Source organism: Pristiophorus japonicus, chromosome 12, assembly GCF_044704955.1.
Source record: "Pristiophorus japonicus isolate sPriJap1 chromosome 12, sPriJap1.hap1, whole genome shotgun sequence".
Classification (NCBI taxonomy): Eukaryota; Metazoa; Chordata; class Chondrichthyes; family Pristiophoridae; genus Pristiophorus; species Pristiophorus japonicus.
In genome coordinates, this window is record NC_091988.1 from 65,529,031 (window position 1) to 65,551,905 (window position 22,875).

The 22,875-nt window shown below is 44.2% G+C and overlaps 1 protein-coding gene across 2 annotated transcripts in view; it reads right to left on the bottom strand.

Moving 5' to 3' along the window:
* The window catches only part of LOC139277309 (rab GDP dissociation inhibitor alpha-like), a 103,513-nt gene that overhangs the window by 47,091 nt on the left and 33,547 nt on the right, over window positions 1–22,875 (bottom strand). For both annotated transcript variants that reach the window (XM_070895601.1, XM_070895602.1), the window contains exons 2-5: window positions 10,573–10,680; window positions 8,192–8,291; window positions 5,954–6,088; window positions 1,663–1,861 (exon numbers count right to left, since the gene is read on the bottom strand). In XM_070895601.1, coding sequence (XP_070751702.1) covers window positions 1,663–1,861; window positions 5,954–6,088; window positions 8,192–8,291; window positions 10,573–10,680 — 542 coding nt within the window. The remainder of the gene's footprint in view (window positions 1–1,662; window positions 1,862–5,953; window positions 6,089–8,191; window positions 8,292–10,572; window positions 10,681–22,875) is intronic.

Consider the following 22,875-nt stretch of genomic DNA (forward strand, 5'->3'; position numbering starts at 1 on the left):
AGAATGTTGGCCAAGATATCAGGAGAACTCCCTGTGCTTCAATATGTGCCGTGGGACCTTTCACATCCATCTGAATCGGCAGACAAGGCCTCGGTTTAATGTCTTAACCAGTGGATGGTGCATTTAACAATGCATCACTGCCTCTAGTACTTCACTAGGAGGGTCAACCTATATTTTGTGCTCAAACTCCTGGTGTAGGGCTCAAACTCAAAACCTTGGTGACTGAGTAGAAAGTACACCCAGCTGCCACATGCCCTATATCAGAATGATTAATACCTCAGTGTAGGATTGTCACACTTCCTCGACTGTGTGAAACATTTAGACGACTGGCATCCTCCATTATACCAAGTGTCAATTTGCTCTCATTTATCCTGCCAGTCAGCAACTAGCAGAGGCTTTGAAGCAAGCCCTTGGCCCATTCTCTTGGGTGAGGAAGTTGGGAAAACTAAGGAAAGAGCAGCCATTATATGATAACTTGGGATGAAGGTGGCCATTCAGCTCATTTGATTCAATCCTGTCAAAAACTTGGTTTAGTGTCCTGTCTGTAAGACAGCAGCCCTGACAGTGGACACATCCTCCATACTGCACCCAAGAATCATAGAAATTAAGCACAGAAGGGGGTCATTCAGCCCACCAATGAGTGATGGCTCTTCAATAGAGCTGTCTGGTCCAATTCCATTCCCTTTCCCCATAGCCTTTTAAAATCTTATCTAATTCCATTAGAAGTGTTATAGTCTCTGCCTCAATAGTCCCTTTGGTAAAGCACTCAATACCCAAATAACCCTTAGTCGGGGAAAAACAAAAGGTCAAACTTCCTCTTACTACTGATTTGAAAATCTGTAAAACGAATCTTTCACTATTTACCCTCTCAAAACTTTGCATAATTTTGAAATCATCACTTAATTTTCTTTGTTTCAAGGACACCATCGCTGGTGTGGTGCTTAAACAGACAATTTTCAGGCCCAGAAGCGAGAGCATTGCCAAGTGACAGTATGAGCAGCTATTATTTTCACCCAGTTGTGTTTTGAACCAACTTCACTTCAATGACCTTCCTGCTGGCTTATTTCACAGGTTTGCTACCCTTTGGGTGAAAAAGTTCCTACCTACTTCCTTCCTTTCTGACTCCCAACATCATCATTTTAACTTGTCTCATTGGCGTTTGAGCATCTCATCAACCAAAGTGAACAATCTGCTACGACCAACTTAGGCGATCTCCTTCATAACCTTGAAAACTTCAGCCAGACCAACTTGAAGTTTATTCTTTAAATGATAATTCAAATGTGGATAATACTTTTTTTTTGGATAAATATATTATTTGCACAACATGAATTAAATGTACAGGTTGAGCTCCGAAATCTGGATTTCCAAAATCCAGACACCGGGCCGATCCGTGGTAGGGTCGTCCGGAAACCAGAAAATGTTCCGAAATCCGGACTCACCCTCCTCGGCCTCCCCCCGCCTCGGCCCACCCCCGCCCCCACCTTACCTCGGTGGCCCCAACCCGCCTGTTAACTCGGCCGCCCGACCCGACCCCCCCCTCCCTACCTCAGCCCAGGTAAAGACGTTCCGAAATCCGGAAATACCCGGAATCCGGAACGGCCTTGGTCCCGAGATTTACAAATTTCGGACACTCTACCTGTATAAAAGTCAAATGTAACGTACTCATCTGTTCTGTACAGAGCCAAAGCATGTCCTGTGAAATCAATGACATCTTGTCCAAGCTCAAACTTCTTGTACACCTCTCGCATTGTGGTCTTTTTGGGCTCAATGCCTTGGTACATTTTAGGGTCATGCTCATCAAAACCGACAACAAACATTAAAAATTTTCGGAAACGGCGTTTTTCAAACATGCCCATCAGATCTGAAGAGAAAGGGAAAAATTGTGAATATTTATTGGTTTTGTGTACACTTTGACTTCCCTCTTTCCTTTACCCCTTCATCACCTCATTATTTGACAGCACTATGCTCCACTTTATGCATATGGTAGGCTTGGTTGAAGGCTGCTCAGCCCATTTGATCCCATCCTTTCAAACTACCAACTGTACCATTTTGTCTGGACAGCACCCAGCTGTTACAGTATCCACCTAGCACCTATTCAAGATGCTGCTCGTTTTTCAGGTAAAGGCATTAGAAGCAGGAAAATGTTGTCAGAAAGTATGTAAACAACATGCCTCTAAAACCAGTTCACAGACTCATCAGCAGAACGTGCAAGTAATGTGGAAAGGTGATGGGATAGCCAGACGCAGCAGTTCATAGATTTTAGACCGTATTATCTATCTTGATCACATAAAGCTGGAATGAAACCAACTGAAGACAGCAAAGAGAGTCAAGTCTGAGTTCTGACTTACTTCTCAGCTGTAAGCCATCTCCAAGTTATTTTCCTCAGTTTGCACACAATAAAATTAACCTGGAGCAAAGTTTAAAGTCATATTTCCTGGTATCAGGTCATCAATTATTTCAGAAGCAAATTCAAACTTTCTAGTGCGGATTCCATTAGATAGTTGTATGGAATTCACACTTGGCCCAGATTCAATAAAAAACAAATATCCTCTCTTTCCCAAGTACAAAACAGTAAAGCCAGCCGACTCTCAGTGTTGAAATCAAGATTAATCGCACCATCTCCTCCTACTTTCACTCACGTTCATAGCTTCCTCAGTCTCCCCTTGTATTATCTACAGGCTGTTAAAACTCAAATTTGGCGTTACTACCTATACCTTCTCTCAGGCCTCATTCCTGTCCTAAACTACCTTGCACCCAACTTTCTCAATATTCAGATAATACCTCGATGAATCCCTTGCTGCTCATTTTCCATGGGTGCCATTTTGAAGTATGGGAAAGTTGCAATTCAGACAGTACCACCCGAGGACAAGTAACATCAGGCAGAGCAGCCCTTAAATGACATGAGGCCTGGAAAAACTATAAAAATTCAGCTTCCATCAGTTTACGGGATAAAGGTAAATTGTTTAGCCATTTTCCATTGAACACACTGAAGGAATTGTAACCCTCATCCTTCTTGTCGCCACAGCAAATGGGACATTTATATTTTAAAATTAATAGTTTTTATGGCCGATTTAAGAATCTCTGCTTTGGGTGCTTTTTAGGTTTTATTTTTTGTCAAAAAATGGGGAAATAAATCAGCAGATAGGGGGAAGAGAAGTGGACCACTCAAAAAATATTTAATATAATAATTGTCTACTTTTTGAAACATCAGTAAAACAAGAAAACAAGGAGTCAATAAAAAGGCACTTATGCTAAATGACAACATACCATAGTGTATACTGTTCACAGACACCACTTTATGGGCGTCAATGCCCTCTTTAACGTGACTAAACGCTGGATGGATGTAGCTATTTATGTATCAGATTTCAACAACAATTGAAGGATTAAAAAAAAACTTCTCACAGGACGCAACAACAGAGTGTGCGTCAAACAGTAAATGATACAAATTAGCCAATAATCTTCAGTTAGCACCGATCGACGATTGCCACTAACCTCGAAGAAAGCTGGCCACAGAAATCGTGATCTCTGTGGCGACAGCTTTAGCTTCCTCGACATGAATTTGATTGGACTGCTGTTAATAGGGGAACTTCAGCGAACCGCAGCAGTGATATCATCAAGCTGCCTAAGAAGCCAATCTCATTGAAGAATTCTCACAGACAGCAAATCAGGAAATAAAAAGCAGTGATTATCTGCACTTTTAAAAAAGGTTACAGAGAGTGAGATAAAAAAAAGTGAGGAACACACATGGGGTTAAGGTAGAAGTTGAGCCCCCTCATAATCTTTTACGTTTCGATAAGATCACCTCTCATTCTTCTGAATTCCAATGAGTAGAGGCCCAACCTACTTAGCCTTTTCTCATAATTCAATCCCCTCATCTCTGGAATCAACCTTGTGAACCTTCTCTGAACTGCCTCCAAAGCAAGTATATCCTTTTGTAAATATGGAAACCAAAACTGCACGCATTATTCCAGGTGTGGCCTCAGCAATACCCTGTACTATAACAAGACTTCCCTGCTTTTATACTCCATTCCCTTTGCAATAAAGGCCAAGATTCCATTGGCCTTCCTGATCACTTGCTGTACCTGCATACTATTCTTTTGTGTTTCATGCACAAGTACTCCCAGGTCCCGCTGTACTGCAGCACTTTGCAATCTTTCTCCATTTAAATAATAACTTGCTCTTCGATTTTTTTCTGCCAAAGTGCATGACCTCACACTTTCCAACATTATACTCCATTTTTGCCCACTCACTTCGCCTATGTCCTTTTGCAGATTTTGTGTGTCCTCCTCACACATTGCTTTTCCTCTCATCTTTGTATCGTCGGCAAACTTGGCTACGTTATACTCGGTCCCTTCCTCCAAGTCGTTAATATAGAGTGTAAATAGTTGGGGTCCCAGAATGGGGTCTCATGCTTGTCCACAGATCCCTGAAAGTAGGCCAGGTGGATAAGGTGGTTAAGAAGGCATACGGAATGCTTGCCTTTATTGGCCAAGGTATAGAATATAAGAGCAGGGAGGTTATGCTTAAATTGTATAATACTTTGGTTAGGCCACAGTTGGAGTACTGCATGCAGTTCTGGTCACCGTGTTAAAGAAGGATGTGATTGCACTAGAGAGGGTGCAGAGGAGATTTACTAGGATGCTGCCTGGAATGGAGAATCTTAGTTATGAGGACAAATTGGACAGGCTGGGTTTGTTCTCATTGGAGCAGAGGAGGTTGAGAGACCACCTCATTGAGGTGTACAAAATATTGGACATAGTGGATAGTAAGGGTCTATTTCCATTGGTGGAGGGGGCATAGTTTTAAGGTGGTTGGTGGAAGGTTTAGAGGGGATTTGAGGGGGGACTTCTTTACACAGGGGTGTGGGGATCTGGAACTCGCTGCCTGGAAGAGTGGTGGATATGAAACCCTCACCACTTTTAAGAGATGGTTGGATGGGCATTTAAAGGGTCGTAACCTGCAGAGTTATGAAGCTGGAGCTGGTAATTGGGTTTAGACTAGACAACCTTTTGTTGGTCGGCGCAGATATAATGGTAAGTACTGCAGGGAATAGAATGCGGCCAGGGTGATCTCCTGGACTAGTTTCAATCGCCTGGATGGGTCGGAGGGGAATTTTCCTAGATTTTTTTTCTCCCTAAATTGGCCTGGGTTTTTATCTGGCTTTTGCCTCTCGCAGAAGATCACATGGCTCCAGTTGGGGTGGAGTGTAGATGTTTTAGTACAAGGGATGTTGCAGTGGTGTGGGACGGACTGGTTGGGCTGGATGCTCCTTGCCTTTCCGTTATTATTCATGGATTTGTTTTTAACCTTTAGGGCTGCTGACGAAGGGCCGTGTGGCTCTTTACCAGCCGGCGCGGACACGATGGGCCGAAATGGCCTCCTTCTGTGCTGTATATTTCTCGGTTTCTAAACACTATAGGCCGAGTCTACTTAATCTTTCCTCATAGGACAATCCCCCCCATCCCAGGAATCAGTCTGTTGAACCTTCGTTGCACTCCCTCTATGGCAAGTATATCCTTTCCACTCGGCTCTCTACCAACATTGTACACAATACTCCAGGTGTAGCCTCACCAGGGCCCTATATAATTGCAGTAAGACATCTTTATTCTTGTACAACAATCCAAAAGATTTACCTCCCGATATAGTGCAGCACTCTACTGAAGTGCCAGCCTAGATTACATACTCAAGTCTCTGTATTGGGGTTTGAAACCATAGCCTTCTCACAGAGATGAGATTGTGACCCCAAAGTTAAGGCTGACAATAGCATGAATATTGCATTGTATTTCAGTTCAAGTGCCACTGACACCATAACAGAAATTAAAATGAGAAACGTTTTTTTTAATTAATATTCTTCAAATGAAAACCCTTTACAGGAAAATAAAAATAAATGCCTCAAAAAAATATATACAACCCTCATCTTCAAAATGGTTAGCGATCAGGTGCTTTTACTCACCAGAAGCTAAAGCTTCAGTCTCTGTAGATGGGACTTTGTGGATTTTCCCCATTTTGTAGACAAAACTTCCGTCGACCACCTTGAAGTCTAGGTATCGAGTGACTTCTGTGTAAAGCAGCATCTTAACAAGCTGGCCTGAGAAGACAACCATCAACAGCCATATAAAATATATAGATGTCCCAGCAACACACTGAATCCTTGTGTGTTGTTCAAAAGTGACATTTGTGGAGATTAGTTGGGAACCAGGGAGCTAACACACTCCATTCTCCCACAGACACACTGTGGGCACCACACAATATCAGTTGTGCTTTATTCGCTAAATAGTCACCGCTGTCCATTTCTGACACAAAAACATTGAACACTCTCACCATGTAGATCACGAGTAACAGAGTAAAACTCCCTCTGCTCTATGCCCAGTAATGGATGCCAAGTCACAACAGTGCCCTCTCCTACACCACTGTCGTCTCCTATGCCACCCATGTTGTGGCCTCGAAGTGAGATTATGGGCAAATTTGTACAATGTACTCAGGACTGGAGCATTAGATAGAGACTGCGTATTTAACTAGAGTAATGAGAGAACTGAATCTTTCATCTCATTATTCTAGACGAAATTCAAACCCAGGGAACAGAAAAAGAAAAGATCTTACATTCATTTCTAGGAGATTACATGCTTTAGGACATCCAAAGTACTGCATATACAATTAATTGCTTTGAGGTGCAGTTACTGTTGCTTTGTTAGTGAGCCCCGACCTATGTGAGAACAGCACCGCAGGTCGGGGCTATAAATAGAGCAGGAGCGCCGGGCCCTGAAACATCATGGACCGCCCTGACCCATGAGAGAACTAGGTCAGTGCAGCAGAGCAGGTCCTCCAATCGTCCTGGTTAATCCTTGTCACTGGATAAAGGCCGAATGGTGGCTGATGTACAACGGTCACCACATGTTAAAAAAAAAAATTCACACACAGGCATGGAGTTCAGGATTGGAACATCGGGTCCTTCATTGAACCATCTGTGAACTCTCGTGGAAGCAAGTCATCCTCGTTTGAGAGACCGCCTATGATGAGGTTAGTGAAATGTGCCATTTTGCACATAGCACTCTGATACACAAAACAACAAAGTGACAAATGACAAGCAAATTGTTATTTTGGTAGTGTCAGTTGAGGGACAACCGTACCAGGAGAACTCTCTGCTCTTCAGACAGTACCATGGGATCTTTAACATCCATCTGAACAGGCAGATGGGGGTCTTGGTTTAACATCTCATCCAAAGGATGGCATCTCCAACAATGCAGCACTCCCTCATCATCATAGGCAGTCCCTCAGAAACGAGGAAGACTTTCCTCCACTCTTAGCTCGAGTTCTTAGGTGGCTGTACAGTCCAATACGAGAACCACAGTCTCCGTCACAGGTAGGACAGATAGTTGTTGAGGGAGGGGGGTGAGTAGGGCTAGCTTGCCACACGCTCTTTCCGCTGCCTGTGCTTGTTTTCTGCATGCTCTCGGCGACGAGACTCGAGGAGCTCAGCGCCCTCCCGGATGCACTTCCTCCACTTAGGGCGGTCTTTGGCCAGGGACGCCCAGGTGTCAGTGGGAATGTTGCACCTTATCAGGGAGGCTTTGAGGGTGTCCTTGTAACGTTTCTGCTGCCCACCTTTGGCTCGTTTGCCGTGAAGGAGTTCAGAGTAGGAGTTCTGCTTTGGGAGTCTCGTGTCTGGCATGTGAATTATGTGGCCTGCCCAGCGGAGCTGATCAAGTGTGGTCAGTGCTTCAATGCTGGGAATGTTGGCCTGGTCGAGGACGTTAACGTTGGTGCGTTTGCCCTCCCAGGGGATTTGTAGGATCTTGCAGAGACATTGTTGGTGGTATTTCTTCAGCAACTTGAGGTGTCTGCTATACATGGTCCATGTTTCTGAGCCATACAGGAGGGCGGGTATTACTACAGCCCTATAGACCATGAGCTTGGTGACAGTTTTGAGGGCCTGGTCTTCAAACACTCTTTTCCTCAGGCGTCAACGCTGTACTGGAATGTCAGCTTATATAATGGACTCGAGTGCTGCTGCTGGACTTGTTTCCTCTGACTCAGTGGCAAGCATGCAACCAACTCAGCCAATTGCACACTATGGCAGAGATTCAAGTTAACATGCCCACCACCTGCCCTTATAGTTTGAATATCTTTTAATTTCAGCTGCGACTTTTCATTTTCATATATTTACAATGAATAAAATTATGTTGTTCATTACCATTTGCCATAAGGAATTTGGGTATCAGATCTACATTCCAGTCCCTGCCTCTTCCCATAGATTCCGGAGGTCCCCCGGCAACCTTGTATTTTTTAAACAGCTAAAGGAAAAGGAAAACATATTTAGTTTCATTTTTTGGGTGGCTTTTTATACCCAGCGCGGTGTTGCTCGCTATTTTTTGTATTGAGGGCTGATCATTTGAGGTCCACTCCACTAACGTGCATTGAAGGGGAAGAATTTGCATTTATGTAACGCTTTTCACAACCTCAGGACTTCCCAAAGCACTTTACAGCCAATTTTAAATAGTCACCGTTATAATGCAGGAAATTGCAGCCAATTTTGTGCACAGTAAGGTCCCACAAATATCAATTGCGATAATGACCAGATAACCAGTATTTTTAGTGATGGTGGTTTAGGGATAAATATTGGCTAAGATCCCGAGAGAACTCCCTTGCTCTTCTCCAAAATAGCACCTTGGGATCATTTACCTCCACCCTAATGGGCAGATAGGGCTTCGGTTTAACATCTCATCCAAAAGACGACACTTCAGACAGTGCAGGACTCCCTCAATACTGCATTGCAATTCCAGCCCAGATTATGTGCTCTGGAGTAGGACTTGAACCCACAACCTCTGATTCAAAGAGAGTGCTATCACTGAGCCATCACTGACACATCACGGGGAGCCATGGCCTGCAATTCTTTACAGCAAGATCCAACTTTCAATTGTACCGTTGTGTGCACTTGCTGAATGCTGGCCATGTACTTCCCAATCGAAAAGCAATGAGAATGAACAGCTCCATAAAATATAGTTCTATTTTATCAGGGTCCGTTTCAGTTGTCCCAGAGAAGCCGAGAATTCAGTCCCCTAATAGCATTCCCTTCCTTCTTTTGTTGGATAGCAAGAGGAGGAGGAGGAGAGAATAAACAGTCCATTAATATTCCACAGCTTGACAGGAGGCCTAATGGCACAAGGAGCAACCAATCTATCGAGAGCCATGTGCGAAGGGGGAAGGGTGGTGAGTGGTGCCTGGGCTGTATTGTTTGTAGCATTGCATTGTAGTGACCCTTGGCACTATCCTCCCACATTCTACAGCGGCTATATTCCCACAGCTTTCTAGTGTAAGTATGTGAGCTTATGGACAGTAACCAGAAGCAGGATTCCTTCGTACATCTCCTCACATTCGTACGTGTCCTGCTTTGTTCCTGTGTGCTAGAAATGTAATTGCACCAATAGAAACATAAAAATATTATACCTTGCTAAAATGCATAGAAATAAGTGCAGCAATCAGACCTGGTCGAGACCAATGAACCACATTACATGCGTAACTCTGACACTGGGTCCTTGCACTGGGAACTGTAACTTTAGTAATGATTGCTAACAGCCCAATGGAAAATGAACATCTGCTTCTTGTCTTGCTTCACTAGACCAGTTATATCCAAGTTATAAAATCAATAAAATCAGTGAATGGTCTGCGTTTAGGATCCCTCTCTCTCACTGCCAGCTTTTCTCATTATCCTCCCAATCCTCCATCCTGTAATGAATTACAAGATAAATGATCTAATATATAGGACTGCCTATGTTCTTTAGCCAGTAGAGGGCAAGTATGTCAGTAGCTTAGTGAATCCAATCCAAATCTTAGCATGTCTGCCTCAGCTCAGAAAGTCTTAACAATAACATTGTGAGAATACATAAAACAAACAGAAAAAGACAAACGAAGAAGTCTATTGCAGCTCAGTCCTGCTCTATTCAGAGCCCATGCATGACTATTGTAATGGATTGACCGCCCGCACTTCCTCTTGACTTTCTATCCCCCCCCCCCGGATTCACCCCTCTTCCCCACCCCATAACCTTCACTTCAGGAGATATTTAGCTGGGACACAGCTAAATGTCATTTTGATGGCAAGAAAAGGAGAAACGGCACAACGTGAACTGAAAGGGAAAGTTTTGCAAAGGCAGTCACCTGAAAGAGAAAAACAAGTTGGCATTTTGAGTAGGACTTTTCATTTGAACCAGCAGTCAGTATGGAGAAATTCCTTCATGTGCAGACAACAGTACTAATATCACAAGACAGAAAGTGGGAGGGGAGAGGATACAACAAGAAGTCGTGTGCAGATATGCTAACTATTTTTACAAGGAGGTAGCAAAAGGATTTAATTGTCTATTGATAGATTATAAAATGTTGAAAGGTGCTGTATAATATTGGAAGGAGCTGTATGCTGTAGAAGGATAAAGCATCTGCTATAACATTCACCATCCCAGCAGTCACCACAGGGACTGAGCTGAGCAGACAGTCCGAACATGCGGTTCCAAGGAGGATGACAATACCCCTTAAGACCACATCCATTTTAAAAAGACAAAAAGAAAAACAACATCTCCTTACATCCTCCAAAGGAGTTATCGAAGCACTTTCTCCTCCATAGTAAGAATTCCGGTCCATATGCAACACCTTCTTTCCATTCACCGACATGATACCAGACAAGATACATTCCTTCAAAGCAAAAGAGATAAAATAAACATCTGAAAAAGAGTAAGGCTGCTTTTATGCTGGAAAGGATGAGGAGTTAAATTCAGAGGGCGAGGGAGAACATTTTGCATTTTATCATATCCTCACAACACCACAAAGCACTTTGCATCCAAACAATTACTTGTTCAAGAGCAGATTATTTATATGATCATTATGGCTGGTAATCTGTGCACAGCAAGATCCCACAGAAACAGCAAATGAGATTAGTAACCAGTTAAATTGGTTTTATTTTGGCGCAGGTTGAGGGATGAAGTTAGCCAGGACACCAGGCGAACTCCTGGGCAAAAATGGAAACGATGATTGCTCTCGGACAGTAAATGCTGGAGGATGTTTGGCATGTGGTGTGATTAGAATTGCTAAACAATGAAATTGCTAAAGAATAAAATAAATATATCTGTGAGGGGGCAGGGGGAGGATATGGAAGATTGACATTAACACTGTATTCTTCTTTGAATAATGACGAGTGATATTTTACACCCATGGTCTTGGTTTAGCAATGATGCAGCACTGCCTCAGTACTGCACTGAAGTATGCGCTCAAGGCCAAGAATGGGGCACGATGCCATTAAGGCTCTTCACCTCACTATCTGTTCTGAAGTGGGAGCCCATCCTCCATTGCGAAATTTGCTTTCAAAAAGTTCTTGTGCCAATTTCTCCCCCTCAAAAACTCTCAGCTCTGTATAAATTCAAGCCTACCCAAGATTTGAATACTGTTGCTGTATCAGGAGCCTCTTCTAGAAGCCCTGTTCCATTCTTGGATAGGATACAAAAATCAAAAAAGTGTTATCTGATGGGTATGCCAACTCTCACCTCTAGCCTATTTTCTCCCCCCACATGGACTGCAGTGCTCATGGCTTTTTGTCAAACAATGTTTAATGAGATCTCATGTATCGATACAGTTGAACCCGATGTACACTTCTTGTGCAGTACTAAAATGAACAAACTGATTATTCACATTTTGTTCAACTAAAAGCTGTCAAATCAATGTTGACACTGGAGTGCTGTGCCACAAACTGGTCATGTGTTAATGGTTTCATCCTCTTCAACCACCATACAATGAATTCTCAACCATGGCCTGAACTGTGGTGAGGCAATTCCCCACCGGTTAGGAACGAGAGAATCATACTGCGCTGTTCTTGCATTCCTCCTTTATAACTGCTTACACAGAGGGGCTTTAGGAAATGCAAGGAGCCTACAGGAAGAGAAGTGCCAGCATGCACTGGGTGACTGGCAGCCCACTAACTAAATTATTTGACTGTGGAGCCCAAAAGAAAATACAATTTTTACATCCACCCCACCCGCCCCCCCCCCAACCACCCACTCCCACTCTCCCTCCCCCCCCACCCTCCCTCCTCCCTCCTCCTCCTCCTCCCCCCACCCAACCACCACCTCCGCCCAACCACCACCCCCGTTGTTTACAAATACACTTTGACATAAATTGCATCAAATCAGCAAGACTTCATTGCAATAAAGATGATACATTGTTCTTAAGGGCCTTCTCCTCATAAGCAGAAGAGACACCATTAAAGGACCACAATACTATACCATCAGGTAAAACCAATTCAAACATGGTCCACTTGTTTAACACATAGCTGACCAGTAAGTATCTCAGGTTCTGGAAAGGCAATGCCGAGTCACGAATGAAAGAAAACTTGCAGCTCAAGAGATCCCAAATCACATAAGAACATAAGAAATATGAGCAGGAGTAGGCCATACGGCCCCTCGAGCCTGCTCCGCCATTCAATAAGATCATGGCTGATCCGATCATGGACTCGGGTCCACTTCCCTGCCCGCTCCCCATAACCCCTTATTCTCTTATCGGTTAAGAAACTGTCTATCTCCGTCTTAAATGTATTCAATGTCCCAGCTTCCACAGCTCTCTGAGGCAGCGAATTCCAGATTTACAACCCTCCAAGAGAAGAAATTCCTCCTCATCTCAGTATTAAATGGGCGGCCCCTTATTCGAAAATTATGCCCCTAGTTCTAGTCTCCCCTATGAGTGGAAACATCCTCTGAGCATTCCACCTTGTCAAGCCCCTTCATAATCTTATACATTTCGATAAGATCACCTCTCATTCTTCTGAATTCCAATGAGTAGAGGCCCAACCTTCTTAACCTTTCCTCATAAGTCAACCCCCTCATCTCTGGAATCAACCCAGTGAATCTTCTCTGAACTGCCTCCAAAGCAAGTATATCCTTTCTTAAATATGGAAACCAAAACTGCACGCAGTACTCCAGGTGTGGCCTCACCAATACCCTGCATAACTGTAGCAAGACTTCTCTGCTTTTATACGCCATCCCTTTTGCGATAAAGGCCAAGATTCCATTGGCCTTCCTCATCACTTGCTGTACCTGCATACTATCCTTTTGTGTTTCATGCACCAGGGCCCCCAGGCCCTGCTGTACTGCAGCACTATGCAATTTGTTTTCCATTTAAATAATAACTCACTTCACAGCCAATGAAGTCCTTTTGCATTGAAGTCACTATTGCTATTTAAGCATGTGCAGAAAAAGAGACGAATGACCAGTTTCAACTGTTTTGGTGGCATTGGTGGAGATTCAAATATTGACCAGGTAACACAGAATTCCCTGCTCTGAACACAAACGTGCCATGGGGTCTATTACATTCACCGGAACAGGCAGATGCAGCAGTATTTAAAAAAAAATTCCAATCACTTCTTTCCTTTCCAATATTTTATTTATAATTTTTCTGCAATGCTCCAACTACCATGAAATATCCAATGCAAATAAATTAATACAAATAGTTAACATAAGTATCAAACTATTAATAATATAAAAGCAAAATACTGTGGATGCTGGAAATCTGAAATAAAAACAGAAAATTCTAGAAATACTCAGCAGGTCAGGCAGCATCTGTGGAGATAGAAACAGAGTTAACGTTTTAGGTCGGTGTAATGTACCTTACATTATTATATATAACTATCCTAACATGCTATACATCACTGTAATAAGATATGACCTGCAACCACCAGCATACCTTACCACCAGGGATGCACTTGCAAGAGACAGGTATATAAGGAAAGGTCTCAGGCAAGTGCAGCATTCCAGAGCTGTGAAATAAAGGTGCAGGTCCAGAGTGACCTTGACTTCACTACATGCCTCGTGTGAATCTGTACTGAAGGGACAGGACTTTACAGTCATCCGAACTGGAAAAAGTTAGAAATGCAACAGGTTTTAAGCAAGTACAGAGGCAGAGAAAGGTGAGGGCAGATGGGAGGAAAGAACAAAAGGGAAGACCAGAGAGATTAAAGGACAAAAGGGATGATGGTGCAAGGCAAAAGGGGGTGATAATGGGACAAGTAAATAAATAAAAAGATGAGTCTAGAAGAGGTGTCAATAGGAATAAAGCAGAATCACCAACAGGAACAAATGGGGGCAGAGGTTATGATCTGAAATTGTTGAACTCAATGTTGAGCCCGGAAGGCTGTAAAAGTGACTAATCGAAAGATGAGGTGCTGTCTCATTGTGTACTTGGATCATTTAGGTTCTCTTGACTATTGGCCCAAACACACTGCAACAGTTTGATCAGGTCCCTCAAATGATACAACCAAATTATAGATTTCGGTCTCTTCAATTGGTCTTTAAAAAAGGCCTTTAAGGCTGATTTTTGAGCCAGTTAGGATCGGATTTAAAACTTAAAATAAAGCCAGAAAACACAGGGAAACTGCAGATGGTGTTAGCTTTTCACATGGGATCCTTCACTGAAACGGTTGTGGGATGTCTTCTCTCTTTCTGATGCTGACTGACCTGCTGTGTATTTCCACTCTACCACTACACACTCAAATGCAACCAGCTTTAATAACCACTTGTATTGCGACCAGTACAATGATCAAAACTAATCCTCAAAAAGGTCTCAGTCGTACAGTGCATTGATCATTCAAGGTACTGCATCGTGGAATGATATGAAGCAAGTTCACATTCACAATGCCCCACAGGGCAAGTTCCTGATCATGGCTATCCTGCTGTATTAAAGAGCGAAATGGATCTAAAGTGCTCTGCTGCAGGAAATCTGCTTCAGTCAGGCAGTCAGTCAACCTGACCACTCTTGCAGACGTCATCAGTGTGTTCTTTTAAAAAGAAAAAAATCAGTCTTCATTGGAGGTCTTGGAGGGGGCCGACAGCTGCTTATGTTCTGGAATAGGCCACCAGTCTGATCATTTGGCAAGGGAAGGTGAGTGATACAAAGAGATTCAAGGAGGGGAAAAAGAGGAATCTGAATAAGAAAGAGCATGTTTGTGGAGATCTGGTTGTCAGCCTTAGGCTGCAGAAATTAAATCAGAGCTGGCTTAACAGTAGATTTCAAATAGCTATAAAATCTTTCAAATGGAAAATCCTCACATCTCCTCAATTTATCCCATTTAAAACGATACTGCGCTTGACATATTTATAAATAGTAATGACAGGCAAGGCCACTTTAGTCATTGAGGTGGTAACCTAACGGCTACAGGAGCGGATTAAAATGGCTTAATTGTCACTGAGTATTTAGAAAAATGAGAACAGAGGTCTTGGGAACTAGTGCAAACACAGAGCTGACACGATTATGATGCAGTGATATACTTAATAACGCCAGCTGTTTCCAGTACCGATCGTTGCAACATTCTGAATGAAGGATGCAGGACAATCTGCTTGCATTACATCTCTTGTTCGGAGGGATGATGTAAAACTAATATATGGTATGACTGTTCTTGGAATTAGAATATTTTTCCCCCTTCAAATTTCTTCCCCTCTTCTTGAAGGTCCTGACTAGTGTACAGTTCCAAAGGCAGCAGGTGCCTTCTGGTATCTTATCCAAGTGGCTACCTTCATACTTGAACCTAAAATGTTGGCAGGCTATTCAACTTCAGAGAGCGTTGTCAAGCTCAATCCACACGCAATGCTCATCCACACAGCACTTTCCACCCAAGGTCATTGAACAGCTGTTGAATGACCTTTGCTGGGAAGTACATGTGGATTGAGCTCAACGATAATGCTCAATCCACACAATGTCCTAGCTGATTTTTTTCCCCCTCGTCCTTCCTTCCCTAGCTCTAGGGACACAGATGCCAAAAGGTAAATATGATTTCTCGTGCCGCGTTAAAATGACACCCACAAACCCCAGCTGGCTTTAGATTGACTTGCTGTGCAGTGAGCAGCAAGCAGAAGTGAGCACCCACCAGTGTAGAGAAAATGCAGAAACTTTGTTGTGTATTTGCCCACAAGTCACTAGTTTGCCCCCCATCCCCCCCAACTGAGACCAGCCAACACAGCACAGGCTAGAAATGGATTCTAGGACATTCTGACCTGTATGGCTTTGTACAACACCATAAAATATAAGAACATAGAAATAGGAGCAGGAGTAGGCCATTTGGCCCCTCGAACCTGCTCCGCCATTCAGTAAGAAATGCAGTTATCCACCAAGCCATTGTGGGGGGGGGGGGGGGCAGGGGGTGGTGGAAGCTGAAGACTTCTGCCTCAGCAACATTTTCAAAAACAGACAACAAGACTAGTTTATCTTCTGGGACTATCACCCTAGAAGCTCTTGGATTAATCCCTGTGCACATCCAATCTATAACTCATTAATCTACTGTCTTAAATCTGGGAAAGAAATTGACTAGCAAGTACTAGGAATGAGTGACCATCACCTGGTTGAATTTCAAATTCAGTTGGAAGGTGAGAAATTTGGATCTCAAACCAGTGTCCTAAGCTTAAATAAAGGAGACTACAGAGGTATGAAGACAGAGTGGTTAAATTGGACTCGGAAAATAGATTAAAGAGTGGGACGGTTGATAGCAGTGGCAGAATTTTGAGATATTTCATAACTCTCAACAAAAATATATCCCAATGAGAAGGAAAGGCTGCAAGAGAAGGGATAACCATCCGTGGCTAACTAAGGAAATAAGGGATGGTATCAAATTGAAAACAAGGGCAACAATGTGGCCAAGACTAGTGGGAAGCCAAAGGACTGGGAAAATTTTAAAAGCCAGCAAAAGAATGACGAAAAAATAAGAGGGAAGATAGATTATGAAAGTAAACTAGCACGAAATATAAAAACAGATAGTAAGAGTTTTTACATGTACATAAAAAAGAAAAGAGTGGCTAAAGTAAATGTTGGTCCCCTAGAGGATGAGAAAGGGGAATTTATAAGGGGGAACAGGGAAATCGCCAAGACGTTGAACAAATATTTTGTATTGGTCTTCACGGTAGAAGACACTAAAAATATTCCAATAGGGGATAATCAAGGGGCTATAGGGAGGGAGGAACTTAATACAATCACTATCACTAAAGAAGTAGTACTCGGTAAAATAATGGGACTAAAGGCCGACGTCCCCTGGACCTGATGGCTTTCATCCTAGGGTCTAAAAAGAAGTGGCTGCAGAAATAGTGGATACATTGGTTGTAATCTGCCAAAATTCCCTGGATTCTGGGGAAGTCCGAGCAGATTGGAAAACCGCAAAAGTAATTCAGGGAATTGGGGCGGGGGGGGGGGTCGAAGAGAAATATTCCTGATGTTGTTTTACCCCCATTATAGGCTCTGGGTCTGTTTTTTTTGTTTATAGAATCATAGAAATTTACAGCACGGAAGGAGGCCATTTCGGCCCATCGTGTCTGCGCTGGCCAACCAAGAGCTATCCCACTTTCCAGCTCGTGGTCCATAGCCCTGTAGGTTACGGCTCTCCAAGTGCACATCCAAGTATTTTTTAAATGTGGTGAGGCTTTCTGCCTCTACCACCCTTTCAGGCAGTGAGTTCCAGACTCCTACCACTGGGTGAAGAAATTTCCCCTCATATCTCCTCTAAACCTCCCCCTAATTACTTTAAATCTATGCACCCTGGTTGTTGACCCTCTCTACCAAGGAAAACAGGTCCTTCCTATCCACTCTATCCAGGCCCCTCATAATTTTTATACACCTCAATCAGTTTCCTCTGTTCCAAAGAAAACATACCCAGCATCTCCAATCTTTCCTCAGTCAAAATTCTCCAGTCCAGGCAACATTCTTGTAAATCTCCTCAGCAACCTTTCCAGTGCAGTGCAATCACATATTTCCAGTAATGTACTGCACACAGTACTCCAGCTGCGGCCTAACCAGTGCTTTATGCAGTTCAAGCATAACCTCCTTGCTCTTATATTATATGCCTCGACTAATAAAGGCAAGTATTCCATATGCCTTCTTAAACACCTTATCAACCTGGCCTGCTACCTTCAAGGATCTGTGGACCTGCACTCCAAGGTCTCTTTGTTCCTCTACACTTTTCAGTGTCATATTCCCTTGCCTTGTTAGACCTCCCCAAATGCATTACCTCACACTTATCCAGATTGAATTCCATTTGCCACTGTTCTGCCCACCTGACGAGTACATTGATATCAACCTGCAGTCCACAGCTTTCTCCTTCATTATCAACCACACAGCCTATTTTAGTGTCATATGCAAACTTCTTAATCATACCCCCAGTATTCAAGTCCAAGTCATTGATATGGACTTGGAGTGATACCCACAAGTGTTGGGGAGGGTAAAAAAGGGTCTAGTCATCATACTCCAAGCATCATGAGTGAGGGGCAGACTTGGTGGACCAACTGGTTTTTTCCTGCCCGCCAGTTTGAACGCGCAGCTCAGATGCCTGATCAGCATCCAGCAAGTGTTAGTATATTACATCATCAACAACTTGCATTTATAGAAGGAAAATGTCCCAAGACACTTCACAGGAGCATAATTAAGCCATGTGAACAATGTGGCCTGCTCAGCGAAGCTGATCAAGTGTAGTCAGTGCTTCAATGCTAGGGATATTGGCCTGATCGAGGACGCTAATGTTGATGCGTCTGTCCTCCCGGGGGATTTGTAAGATCTTGCGAAGACATCGTTTGTGGTATTTCTCCAGCGAATGGAGGTGTCTATTGTACATGGTCCATGTCTCTGAGCCATACAGGAGGGCGGGTATTACTACAGCCCTGTAGACCATGAGCTTTGATGACAGTTTTGAGGGCCTGGTCTTCAAACATTCTTTTCCTCAGGTGGCCGAAGGCTGAACTGGCACACTGGAGGCAGTGTTAAATCTCGTCATCAATATCTGCTCTTGTTGATAAGAGGCTCCCGAGGTATGGGAAATGGTCCACGTTGTCCAGGGCCGCACAGTGGATCTCCCAAAACAAGCGCTCTACTCTGAACTCTTTCACGGCAAACGAGCCAAAGGTGGGCAGAGGAAACATTACAAGGACACCCTCAAAGCCTCCCTGATAAAGTGCAACATCCCCACTGACACCTGGGAGATCCTGGTCAAAGAACGTCCAAAGTGGAGGAAGTGCATCCGGGAGGACGCTGAGCACCTCGAGTCCCATCGCCGAGAGCGTGCAGAAATCAAGCGCAGGCAGCGGAAAGAGCGTGTGGCAAACCAGTCCCACCCACCCCTTCCCTCAACGACTATCTGTCCCACCTGTGACACAGACTGTGGTTCTCGAATTGGACTGTTCAGCCACCTAAGAACTAATTTTAAGTGGAAGCAAGTCTTCCTCGATTCCGAGGGAATGCCAATGATGATGATCAATTAAAACAAAAACTAACAAGTCAAAAAGGACAGTGGCCAAAAGCTTGGTCAAAGAGGTAGATTTTAAGGAGGGTCTTAAAAGAGAATAGAGAGGTGGCGAGATGGAATGATTTAGGGAGGCAATTTCTAGACGGCTAAAGGCATGGCTGCCAATGGTGGGGCGAAGAGTGTTGGATGCACAAGAGGAAGGAATGCAGAGCTCTTGCACTGAATCACCTGGTTAGCTCACGGTCAGAAAGTACCAGAATATGGTTTCGCTGTAGCACCCTGAAAATAAAGCACAGTCCAACTGGTTTATTCTGGTATGAATATCAAATAGTATTGAGCAAGTAGTGGCCTATTTAATTGGCAAAGGAACTTAAAATCTGCAAAATGGAATTTTCCGATTCACCCATTTTATGTCTCTTAGCTCCTCCTGATGTCTCAAGAAGTGGTACTGAGCTACATAAAGCAAAATAAATGCAAACCCTCCTCTGTGCTCAGTTAGCTGACCTCAGCTTGAGTGATGGCAAAGATGCTACAATTGCCCTCAGTGCCTCTGGGATAAGGAATGGAGAGAGGTCAGCCTGGGTTCCTGCTCTTTACTGCAACACAGCAGTCCTTGCGTGTGCACATATTGAGCAACAGGACCACCTCCTACTGCCAAACAGCCTGCTGACATTCGATGTCTCATCTCACACGTGACGTATGGTCACCTAGACGATGTACTCTGGAACAGCATTGCAACACAAGTCATCACTATCAGAAGGGGAGGGGAAAAACCTGGGAAATGGGAGAGGAGGGAAGACAGCCAATGCATTAAATAAATTCTAGTTACTGGTACAGGTTATACCTCTCCAGTCCAGGACTCTTTGGTCCGGTAACATTCCCGGTGGGGGGGGGGGGGGGGGGGTGGTCGCGACCCGCGCTGTGTCCTGGGCTGGCTGCTCCTCTTCTCCCCGCTGCCTCCGGTGTTCCCTCCTTGATCAGATTGGCGTGGAGAGGGAGCGAGGAGTGTGGCAGCTGACTGAGGCGCCCATGCTGGGCCTGAGAAATGCTGCGCAGTAGACTTCTGCGTAGCGTATGTGCAGAATGCGGCCAGGTCGTTGTCAGCAGCAGCCGGTAAGTTTACAATGTTATGGTCGGCGTGACCTCCCATGGTCCGGAAAATTCTCTGGTCCGCCAACGGTCAGGTCCTAAGGGTGCCGAACTGGAGAGGTACAACTGTAGTAATCCATTGGTATTGCTCACTAATATGTCCTTGCTATACAGTACAAATGCACACGAGGCCCATACTTGAGAAGGTCACTCTGTGACCAGTAACCTTTATTAGCCAGCACTGAAGTGAAGGTGGTGGGTGGAGCTTCCCCTTTTATACCTGAAAGTCTAGGTTAGGAGTATCTCCCACAAGTTCACTACCTAGTGGTCAGTGTTCTCACGGTGTACAACTTAGGTCAGTTTATACATGGGTTACAATGACAGTTGAATACATGACATCATCTCCCCCACAAAGTCTTATTCGGATCACAGGTTGAGTCTCTCTGATGGTTTACGCTCCCTTGTAGAGCGCCGGAGTTGGGACTCCGGATGTTGGGCGCTGGCCTGAGTGTCTGCTGTTTGCGATGCCTCAGGCCTGTCCAGACTGCCCACAGTGACTGGGCTCTCCTCCACTTGGTTCCATTGTCCAGTGGTGGAGTGAACTCTACATTGTGTTCTTCCTCTGCTTCTTCTATAGGGCTGCTGAACCTCCTTTTTGTTAGATCCACGTGTTTGTGGCAGATTTGTCCACTGGTAAGTTTAACTACCAGAATCCTATTCCCCTCTTTGGCAATCACAACGCCTGCGAGCCATTTGGGCCCTGCAGCGTAATTGAGGACAAAGACAGGGTCATTGACATCAATACATCGCGCCCTCGCATTCCTGTCATGGTAGTCACATTGTGACCGGTGCCTGCTTTCGACAATTTCTTTCATGATGGGGTGTATAAGGGACAACTTGGTTTTGAGCATCCTTTTCATTAGCAGCTCTGCGGGTGAAACCCGTGAGCGAGTGTAGTCGGGATCTATTGGCCAACAGGAGGCGTGATAAGCGGCTTTGTAGGGAACCCCCTTAGATTCTGAGCATCCCCGGTTTGATTATCTGCACTGCTCATTCCGCCTGGCCGTTTGAGGCCGGCTTGAACGGTGCATTTCTGACACAGAAACATAGAAAATAGGTGCAGGAGCAGGCCATTCAGCCCTTCTAGCCTGCACCGCCATTCAAGAGTTCATGGGTGAACATGAAACTTCAGTACCCACTTCCTGCTTTCTCTCCATACCCCTTGATCCACCGAGTAGTAAGGACTTCATCTAACTCCCTTTTGAATATATTTAGTGAATTGGCCTCAACTACTTTCTGTGGTAGAGAATTCCACAGGTTCACCACTCTCTGGGTGAAGAAGTTTCTCCTCATCTCGGTCCTAAATGGCTTACCACTTATCCTTAGACTGTGACCCCTGGTTCTGGACTTCCCCAACATTGGGAACATTCTTCCTGCATCTAACCTGTCGAAACCCATCAGAATCTTAAATGTTTCTATGAGGTCCCCTCTCATTCTTCTGAACTCCAGTGAATACAAGCCCAGTTGATCCAGTCTTTGATAGGTCAGTCCCACCATCCCGGGAATCAGTCTGGTGAATCTTCGCTGCACTCCCTCAATAGCAAGAATGTCCTTCCTCAAGTTAGGAGACCAAAACTGTACACAATACTCCAGGTGTGGCCTCACCAAGGCCCTGTACAACTGTAGCAACACCTCCCTGCCCCTGTACTCAAATCCCCTCGCTATGAAGGCCAACATACCATTTGCTTTCTTAACCGCCTGCTGTACCTGCATGCCAATCTTCAATGACTGATGTACCATGACACCCAGGTCTCGTTGCACCTTCCCTTTTCCTAATCTGTCACCATTCAGATAATAGTCTGTCTCTCTGTTTTTACCACCAAAGTGGATAACCTCACATTTATCCACATTATACTTCATCTGCCATGCATTTGCCCACTCACCTAATCTATCCAAGTCACTCTGCAGCCTCATAGCATCCTCCTCGCAGCTCACACTGCCACCCAACTTAGTGTAGTCCGCAAATTTGGAGATACTACATTTAATCCCCTCGTCTAAATCATTAATGTACAATGTAAACAGCTGGGGCCCCAGCACAGAACCTTGCGGTACCCCACTAGTCACTGCCTGCCATTCTGAAAAGTACCCATTTACTCCTACTCTGCTTCCTGTCTGACAACCAGTTCTCAATCCACGTCAGCACACAACCCCCAATCCCATGTGCTTTAACTTTGCACATTAATCTCGTGTGGGACCTTGTCGAAAGCCTTCTGAAAGTCCAAATATACCACATCAACTGGTTCTCCTTTGTCCACTTTACTGGAAACATCCTCAAAAAATTCCAGAAGATTTGTCAAGCATGATTTCCCTTTCACAAATCCATGTTGACTTGGACCTATCATGTCACCATTTTCCAAATGCGCTGCTATGACATCCTTAATAATTGATTCCATCATTTTACCCACTACTGAGGTCAGGCTGACCGGTCTATAATTCCCTGTTTTCTCTCTCCCTCCTTTTTAAAAAAAAAAGGGGGTTACATCGGC